This window comes from Sapajus apella, unplaced genomic scaffold (assembly GCF_009761245.1).
Source record: "Sapajus apella isolate SASKATOON/1434 unplaced genomic scaffold, GSC_monkey_1.0 scaffold166, whole genome shotgun sequence".
Taxonomy (NCBI): domain Eukaryota; kingdom Metazoa; phylum Chordata; class Mammalia; order Primates; family Cebidae; genus Sapajus; species Sapajus apella.
In genome coordinates, this window is record NW_022437106.1 from 2,075,709 (window position 1) to 2,085,752 (window position 10,044).

Genomic DNA, 10,044 nt, shown 5'->3' on the forward strand with positions numbered 1-10,044 from the left:
TGGTGAAACCCCATCTTTAAAAAAAAAAAAAAAAAAAAAAAAAAATAGAATTAAGCAATTCATGAAGATAGTAGATTTGTAGTTACCAGAGGCCTGGAAGGTTAATTAATGGAGACAAGGATAAAGTTAGAAGAAATAAGTCCTGGTGTTCGGCCAGGCACGGTGGCTCACACACGTAACCCAAGCATTTTGGGAGGCCAAGCCGGGTACATCACCTGAGGTCAAGAGTTTGAGACCAGCCTGGCCAACGTGAAATCCCATCCTTATTAAAAATAACAAAAATGGCCGGGCACGGTGGCTCAAGCCTGTAATCCCAGCACTGTGGGAGGCCGAGGCGGGTGGATCACGAGGTCAAGAGATCGAGACCATCCTGGTCAACATGGTGAAACCCCGTCTCTACTAAAAATACAAAAAATTAGCTGGGCATGGTGGCGCGTGCCTGTAATCCCAGCTACTCAGGAGGCTGAGGCAGGAGAATTGCCTGAACCCGGGAGGCGGAGGTTGCGGTGAGCCGAGATCGCGCCATTGCACTCCAGCCTCCCGGGTTCAGGCAAATCTCCTTCCGTAAAACAAAATAAACAAAAAAAAAAAAAAAAAATTAGCTGGGTGTGGTGGTGACTGCCTGCAATCCCAGTGATTTGGGAGGCTGAGCCAGGAGAATCACTTGAACCCAGGAGGCAGAGGTTGCAGTGAGCCAAGATTGCCATTGCACTCCAGCCTGGGCAAAAAAAAAAAAAAAGACCTAGTATTCAACAGATCAATGGGGTAACTATTGTTTAATGTTAATCTATTATACATTTCAAAATAGCTAGAAAAGGCTGGGCGCAGTGGCTTATACCTATAATCCCAGCACTTTGGGAGGCAGAAACAGGCAGATCCCTTGAGGTCAGGAGTTCAAGAGTAGCCTGGCCAACACACGGCGAAACCTGGTCTCTACTAAAAGCATAAAATTAGCCGGGCGTGGTGGCATGCGCCTGTAGTAGTACCAGCTATTCAAGATGCTGAGGCATGAGAATCACTGGAACCCAGGAGGCAGAGGTTGTGCTGAGCCCAAATTGTGCCACTGCACTCCAGCCTGGGCGACACAGCAAGACTCTGTCTCAAAAAACAAAACAAACAAAAAAAACCTACAACCTAGCTGGAAGAGAATAATTTGAATGTTCCTAAGATAAATATTAAAGATAAATATTTAAGGTAATGGATACCTCAATTATCCTTATTCTATTTTTTTTTTTTTTTTTTTTTTTGAGACGGAGTTTCACTCTTGTTACCCAGGCTGGAGTACAATGGCGCGATCTCGGCTCACCGCAACCTCCACCTCTTGGGTTCAGGCAATTCTCCTGCCTCAACCTCCTGAGTAGCTGGGATTACAGGCACGCGCCACCATGCCCAGCTAATTTTTTGTATTTTTAGTAGAGACGGGGTTTCACCATGTTGACCAGGATGGTCTTGATCTCTTGACCTCGTGATCCACCTGCCTCGGCCTCCCAAAGTGCTGGGATTACAGGCTTGATCCACCGCGCCCGGCTTCTATTTTTTTTTAATTATTTATTTTTGAGATGGAGTCACACTCTGTTGCGCCCAGGCTGGAGTGCAGTGGTATGATCTCAGCTTACTGCAACCTCCACCTCCAGGGTTCAAGCGATTCTCCTGCCTCGGTCTCCCAAGCAGCTGGGATTATAGGCGCCCACCACCATGCCAGGCTAATTTTTTCTATTTTTAGTAGAGACGAGGTTTCACCATATTGACCAGGCTGGTCTCAAACTCTCAACGTCAGGTGATCTGTCCACCTTATCCTCCCAAAGTGCTGGGATTACAGACATGAGCCACTGTGCCCATCCTGTCTTCCTTCCTTATTTATTTATTTATCGAGATGGAGTTTCATTCTTGTCACCCAGGCTGGAGTGCAATGGCCATAATCTTGGCTCCTTGCAACCTCTACCTCCTGGGTTCAAGAAATTCTCCTGTCTCAGTCTCTTGAGTAGCTGGGACTGCAGGCAACCACCAACACACCCAGCTAATTTTTATAATTTTTTAGTAGAGACAGGGTTTCACCATATTGGCCAGGCTGGTCTCAAACTTTTGACCTCAGGTGATCCACCTGCCTTGGCCTCCCAAAGTGCTGAGATTACAAGCATGAGCCACTGCCCGGTCCTCCCTTATTTTATTTTGAGACAGGGTCTCACTCTGTCGCCCAACCAGAGCAGTGCAAACACAGCTCACTGCAGCCTCAACTTCCCAGGCTCAAGCCATCCTCCCATCTCAACCCCCCAAGTAGCTCGGACTACAGGAATGCACCACCACATCCAGCTAATTTTTATATCTTTTGTAGAGTTGGGGATCTCCCTATGTTGTCCAGGCTGAGGTCTCAAACTCCCGGGATCAAGTGATCCCCTCCCACCTTACAGACTAAGGAAGCTGGTTTTTGTAGAAAAATCCACATATTCACCAATAAAGCAGATCATGAACACACCTGGGGCCTCAGCTGGCTGCTCTACACCAGATCTGCTTAGTAGTTACACCTGCACGCAGGTCCCCAGGGCCAGGAACAGACGGCCGGAGCCCACAGTGCCTCACAACAGATACCTGCATGTCACTCTGAACAAAGCTCCCCAAACCCAACTCTGATGAGCTGAATGGTCAACATGGGGACCCAGGGCACATGGCCTGGGTTCTACTCCTGATTTAGCTGTCCTTAGCCATCAACATCCCCTACAGCCTCTGGTATCCTATCTCTACAATGAGGTTTTAGGTCCCAATGATGACGCCTATAACCTAGCACTTTGGAAGGCCTAAGTGGGAAGTCTGCTTGAGCCTAGGAGATCAAGATCAGACTGGGCAACATAGCAAGACCCCATCATTACAAAAGAAAAAAAAAGAATGAAAAAATTAGCTGAGCATTGTGGCATATACCTGTGGTCCCAGCTAATTAGGGGCTGAGATGGAAGACCACTTGAGCCTGGGACTTCAAGGCTGCAGCGAGCTATGATCATGTCACTGCACTACAGCCTGGTCAATGGTGTGAAATTCCATCTCTCAAAAAAAAAAACCAAAAACCAAAAAACAAACAGGACTTGGGCTGACACCTGGACTCCACCTCAGCCTACCCCTAGTTGTGTGACTCTAGGCTATACTTCTCTCACCCATCAAGACCTCACTTGCACACTGCTGCAGCAGAGGAGAAAACACCTCTTGAATTAGCACTAGGCCCAGAACACTGGGCCATCAAGGGCCGCTCCCACCCTGCCCCCATCCTGGGCTGCTCCCTGCACAAAGGAAGGGATGAGAAGTGGGGTGCTGTGAATCACTCAAGCCACTGCATCTGCAGCAGCCAGGAAAACACATGCAGCACTCCCACAGGCCAAGCTCTCCCCGAGGACAACCTCTGAGGAAAGAAGAAGGGCTCTACCGTAAGAGCCCAACCTCAGAGCTTCACATAGGGCAAGGCCACATAAGGCAAACAAGGTGGTGCTGTTAGGGCTTGAACCCACGTGCCCAACTGTGGCCTTCAGGTCTATGGCTCCTCCATTCCTGTTCTTCACAGGTCTTGGGGAAAGCCGAGTTCTGAGTTCTTTGGTTGAAATTATCCCAGCTTATGCTCAGGGAAAGTACAGGCCCCAGGCAGAAGAGCAGAACAATCACTGTCTTGATGGTTAACCTGACCATGACCTTCCTAAGGAAACAAACATGCATTTCCACTTTGTAAACTAGCATGCAGGCCCTTCCGGGGCAAATTCTCTCATGGCTCTCAGCCCCGTATTCCTCCTCCTACAGAAAGTGGTGCCACAGAAAGAACACTGGACTCAGGAATGTGACATGTGGCTTGGCCACATCCCTGCTATTTTTTTTTTTTTTTTTCCTTTTTTAGAGACAGGGTCTTGCTCTGCCACTCAGGCTGGAGTGTAGTGGTACAATCTTGATTCACTGCAACGACTGCCTTCCAGGCTCAACTGATTCTCCCATCTCAGCCTCCCGAGTAGCTGGGACCATAGGTGCATACCACCATGCCAGGCTAATTTTTGTACTTTTTGTCAAGATGGGGTTTCACCATGTTGTCCAAGCTGGTCTCAAACTCCTAGGATCCAGCGATCTGCCGGCCTTGGCCTCCCAAAGTGCTGAAATTACAGCTGTGAGCCATCATGCCTGGTTGATCCTGGCTATTTAATGACCCCCTCTGAGCCGCAGTTCCCTTGACTTATAAATGGAGACTCAACCCAGTCTCTTCCCTGGTTGCTGTAAGCAGGCAATGACATGCAGAACAACCCAACCCAAGCCTAGCCCTGAACATATGAAGAGACAATGCTATTCTGGAACTTGAATTCCAAAGACGGGAATATCTGGTGACAGCCCCGCAACACTTTGAACACATGATACTCCTGCTTTTCTCACAGAGCATATTAAAAGACTGGTGTTCAGTGGAACCCATGTGGGGAATACTGTGCTAGAATAATCTGACTTGCCCTTCGTGTTGGCCAAGGAGGGCACCACTTGGATCTAACCTTCAAGAGAACTTGCCAGCCAGGTGCAATGGCTCACGCCTATAATCCCAGCACTTTGAGAGGTCGAGGCAGTCAAATTGCAAGGTCAGGAGTTCGAGATCAGCCTGGCCAACATAGTGAAGCCCCGTCTCTACTAAAAATACAAAAAAAATTATCTGGGCATGGTGGTGGGTGCCTGTAATCCCAGCTACATGGGAGGCTGAGGCAGGAGAATCACTTAAACCCAGGAGGTGGAGGCTGCAGTGAGCCGAGATCGCGCCACTGCACTTTAGCCTGGGCAACAGAGTGAGAATCCATCTCAAAAAAAAAAAAAGAAACCAGGGCCAGGCACAGTGGCTCATGCCTGTAATCCCAGCACTTTGGGAGGCCGGGCAGGGTAGCAGGGGGAAGATCACGAGGTCAGGAGTTCAAGACCAGCCTGGCCAAGACAGTAAAACTCTGTCTCTACTAAAAATACAAAAATTAGCTGGGTGTGGTGATGGGAGCTTATAATCCCAGCTCCCTGGGAGGCTGAGGCAGGAGAATCACTTGAACCCAGGAGACGGAGGTTGCAGTAAGCCAAGATCGTGCCACTGTACCACTCTAGCCTGGGCAACAGAGTGAGACTCTGTCTCAAAAAAAAAAAAGAACCTGCCTCTGCTGGAGGAGTAAAGAGAGCTGGCACAGTCTCCGGCCACAGCACCTTCCCATCACTGCAGCATTTGAGCTGAGGCCTGGCCACTTCTGCCCAACACGAGACTCCTTTCAATGGACAATCTTTGCTCTGGAACTCCGAGAGGGTGGGTCTGCCAGAGCAGCCTCACAGTCCTAGGCTCCTGCTGGTTATTTCTGCAACCTTCCACCTTACAGGTGACAGCTCTGCATTGTGAGCAGAAGGCTCTCCCTACTTTATCTTTCACAGGTGTCATTCCATTAATCCTCCTTCACCCCTACCACCCTCTCCGGGTCTGCTGACTACAGGGAGAGGATCCCTAGCCAGTTCTGTGTGCCCTGGGGAGGCCAGAGGAGGAGGAGCTACTTATGGGACAGCCACCCAGGCAGGGGTGTGGAAGGGACTGGACACAGGCAGGGGTTGTGGGAGTGTGAACAGGGGTTTATTCAAACCAGCCTGGGCCTGCTGGCCCCACAGAGCTCACCTTCAACTCCGACTTCTTCTCTAAGGCCTTGGCAATGACCCTGGCTGCTTCCACACCCACCGTGTTGCCTTCCAGACGCAGAGCCTCTAAGTTGTCAAAGTCTTCAATCTCTTTAATCACATCTTTAGCTGCCAGGGACCGAAGAGCAGAACCTTAGGCTTTTGGAATCACAAACAGCTAAAGCAAGAGAGAGCCTGGCAACCACCTTGCCACTTGACAGTTAACAGTGCCACCTACCATGCAACGAGCCCTGGCTTACAAAGGAGAATCAGGCCGGGCACCATGGCTCACACCTGTAATCCCAGCACTTTGGGAGGCCGAGGCGGGTGGAACACAAGGTCAGGAGTACGAGACCAGCCTGGCCAACATGGTGAAACCCCGTCTCCATTAAAAACACAAAAATTAGGTGGGCATGGTGTGGTACACCTGTAATCCCAGCTATCCAGGAGGCTGAAGCAGGAGAATCACTTCAACCCAGGAGCCGGAGGTTACAGTGAGCCAAGATCACGCTACTGCACTCCAGCCTGGGCGACAGAGCGAAACTAACAAACAAACAAAACAAAACAAAGGAAAATCAGACAGGCTCATGGTCTAGTGTACAGAGCTATCCAGATCATTCCTCTATAATGAGTGTTAAAACCAGGCATGCAGAGAGGCTTGGGAGCCGAGGCAAAAGAGCCACTGAGTGCTCACAGCAAAGAAGACTTTGCCAAGTGGGTGGTGTGTGTGGAGCCTCTGAAGATGGGGAGTGTACCAGGCCAGGCAGAGAAATGGCACCCAAGACAGAGGGCCAGCAAGCACGATGGTACAAAGGCCTTCACCGTTAAGTGCTTCATGTGGTGGGTATTTGTCCACTACTGTGCTATTTTATTATGATAAAACATTCCAAACCACCTAAATGTCCATCAGGAGAAGACGTGGTAATCCCAGTACTTTGGGAGGCTGAGGCAGGTAGACTGCTTGAGCCCAGGTACATTATACAATTAGTTACACCAGCACTGCTATGAAAGATGACACAGGTGTTTTTGACTTGAAAAAAAATATATGTTATAGTAGTGATAAGTGAAATATTAGGTTACTCAAGTGTTTGGTCTGATCACTCTTTAAAAATGTATGTATTCACACACAAACACACATACACACATGCAAAAAACGAGGTTCAGAAACACAGAAACCAAATGTTGTAAGTTCTCTCTAGCTGGTAGGATTATGGGTGATTGTGTGTTTTTCTACTACCTGTAGTAAAAAGTTCTCAATATATCCGGTTATACAGCAGCTTTTAAAGGATCTATACTATAATCCCAATTAAAAAAAAAAAAATGAACTCACCTATGTTCAGGGGAAAAAAAAGACTATGCACTAGAAATAAAATGTCCTGAAATAAACAGTAGTTATATCCCTGGGGCTATATGAAAGTGAGGATGGGGCCGCTCGCGGTGGCTCACGCCTGTAATCCCAGTACCTTGGGAGGCTGGGGCAGGTGGATCACTAGGTCAAGAGATCGAGATCATCCTGGTCAACATGGTGAAACCCCATCTCTACTAAAAATACAAAAATTAGCTGGGTATGGTGGCGCATGCCTGTAGTCCCAGCTACTTGGGAGGCTGAGGCAGGAGAATTGCTTGAACCCAGGAGGCGAAGGTTGCGGTGAGCCGAGACCGCGCCATGGCACTCCAGCCTGGGCAACAAGAGCGAAACTCCATCTCCAAAAAAAAAAAAAAAAAAGAAAGTGAGGATGTATTTTTTTCCTGTTCCTTGACTATTTCTGTATTCTATAATAAACCTGCATTAATTGTATAATCTGAACAAAACCAAAACTTACATGAAATAAAAAGTTGGGTCTGGCTGATACAGGATGGAGTAGGATGCCACGTGGGAGGGAACAGACAAGAGATGTGTATGGGAGATAAAGTTTGAACTTGATGTTCTGGTCAAAAGGGTCTTAAGAAAGGACTTACAACCTATTAGGTGCTTCCTAAGTAGTTGTGCAAGGTGGGTCCAAGTTTCCCTGATTGGGCCAGAATCCCAGGATGCCTCACTCATGCTGATGCAGGTACTTTCACTTCCAGATGCCAGGGAATTCAGGGTTGGTCAGTCCCAGCCACATCTTGCCAAGGGATGAAAAGACTTCTGGGCGCTTTCTTTTTTTTTGAGATGGACTCTCACTCTGTCACCCAGGCTGCAGTGCAGTGGCATGATCTCAGCTCACTGCAACCTCCGCCTCCTGGGTTCAAGCAAGTCTCCTGCCTCAGTCTCCCAAGTAGCTGGGATTTCAGGCACACACCCCCAGGTAAGTAAGGTTTTTATAGGGCTCACTTTAAGAGCAGGCCTGACGCGATTTAGTAGAGATGGGGTTTCACCATGTTGGCCAGGCTGGTCTCCAAGTGCTGAGCTCAGGTGATCCGCCCACCTCAGCCTGCCAAAGTGCTGGGATTATAGGCATGAGCCATCGCGTCAGGCCTGCTCTTAAAGTGAGCCCTCTCCCTGCCTTACTTACCAGAGCCTTTTGTTGACTTGTTTTCATAGAGTATATTAACATTTTGCCTTTAATTAGTTACCTGGGTACATCATTCCTGTTCCAGATTTGCTGCTTCTTAGGGATTGGGTCAGCTGGGCACCCCTGGTAACTTACAAAATGGGAGAAACCATATCTAGCCTGTACTGGGAGATGAAAGAAGTTACCTGCACGGATTTCACAGCCGGCCAAAGTTGAGTTCTTTTTTTTTTGAGACAGAGTCTCATTCTGTCACCCAGGCTAGACAGAGTACAGTAGCACGATCTCAGCTCACTGCAACCTCTACCTCCCAGGTTCAAGCGATTCTTCTGCCTCAGCCTCCCAAGAGTAGCTGGGATTACAGGTGTCTACCACCACATCCAGCTAATTTTTGTATTTTTAGTAGAGATGAGGTTTCTCCATGTTGGCCAGGCTGGTCTGGAACTCCAGGTGATCTGCCCGCCTCGGCCCTCCAAAGTGCTGGGATTACAGGTGTGAGCCACCACACCCGGCCCAAACTTGAGTTCTAATCCCCTCCTGGTCAGGTGTGGTGGCTCACACCTGTAATCCCAGCACTTTCAGAGGTCCAGCGGGTAGATCACGAGGTCAGGAGTTCAAGACCAGACTGGTCAAGATGGTGAAACCTCATCTCTACTAAAAATACAAAAAAATTCAAGACCAGCCTGGCCAAGATAACGAAACCCTGTCTCTACTAAAAATACAAAAATTGGCCAGGTGCGGTTGCTCATGCCTGTAATCCTAGCACTTTGGGAGGCCGAGGCAGACAGATCATGAGGTCAAGAGATCAAGACCATCTTGAAACCCCCGTCTCTACTAAAAATACAAAAGTTAGCTGGGCATGGTGGCACACACCTGTAGTCCCAGTTACTCGGGAGGCTGAGGCAGGCAGATCACACAGTCAAGAGATCAAGACCATCCTGACCAACATGTGAAATCCCATCTCTACTAAAAATACAAAAAAAATTCAAGACCAGCCTGGCCAAGATAATGAAACCCTGTTTCTACTAAAAATACAAAAATTGGCAAGGTACAGTGGCTCATGCCTGTAATCCCAGCATTTTGGGAGGCGGAGGCAGGTGGATCATGAGGTCAAGAGATCAAGACCATCCTGAAACCCCATCTCTACTAAAAAAACAAAAGTTAGCTGGGTGGTGGCACACACCTGTAGTCCCAGTTACTCGGGAGGCTGAGGCAGGAGGATCACTTGAACCCGGGAGGCAGTGGTTAAAAAAAAAAAAAGAAAATTAAAGCTGTGCCTTTAGGCATGTCATACCACCTCCCTGAACTGCAAAATGGAAATCCAATTTATCTCACAGGATTTTGTGAAGATAAACTGAGATACTATTTACCTGGCACTTAATACCCTTGTCTGACATGGTGTTCAATAAGTGGCATTTAGTATCAAATCAATGTTTCCTAAACTGAGCTCAATGCTCTAATTGAAGCACAGGAATAGGAATTTCACTGGACCTCTGTGAAAAATCCTAGCTCGGCCGGGCACGGTGGCTCAAGCCTGTAATCCCAGCACTTTGGGAGGCCGAGGCGGGTGGATCACGAGGTCAAGACATCGAGACCATCCTGGTCAACATGGTGAAACCCCGTCTCTACTAAAAATACAAAAAATTAGCTGGGCATGGTGGCACGTGCCTGTAATCCCAGCTACTCAGAAGGCTGAGGCAGGAGAATTGCCTGAACCCAGGAGGCGGAGGCTGCGGTGAGCCAAGATCGCGCCATTGCACTCCAGCCTGGGTAACAAGAGCGAAACTCCGTCTCAAAAAAAAGAGGGGCCGGGCGCGGTGGCTCACGCCTGTAATCCCAGCACTTTGGGAGGCCGAGGCGGGTGGATCACAAGGTCAAGAGATCGAGGCCATCCTGGTCAACATGGTGAAACCCC

General features: G+C 48.6%; 1 protein-coding gene across 2 annotated transcripts in view; it reads right to left on the bottom strand.

The window, feature by feature from the left end:
* Positions 1–10,044, bottom strand: part of RANGAP1 (Ran GTPase activating protein 1) — a 44,591-nt gene that overhangs the window by 26,782 nt on the left and 7,765 nt on the right. For both annotated transcript variants that reach the window (XM_032267219.1, XM_032267218.1), the window contains exon 3: positions 5,636–5,763. In XM_032267219.1, the coding sequence (XP_032123110.1) occupies positions 5,636–5,763 (128 nt within the window). The remainder of the gene's footprint in view (positions 1–5,635; positions 5,764–10,044) is intronic.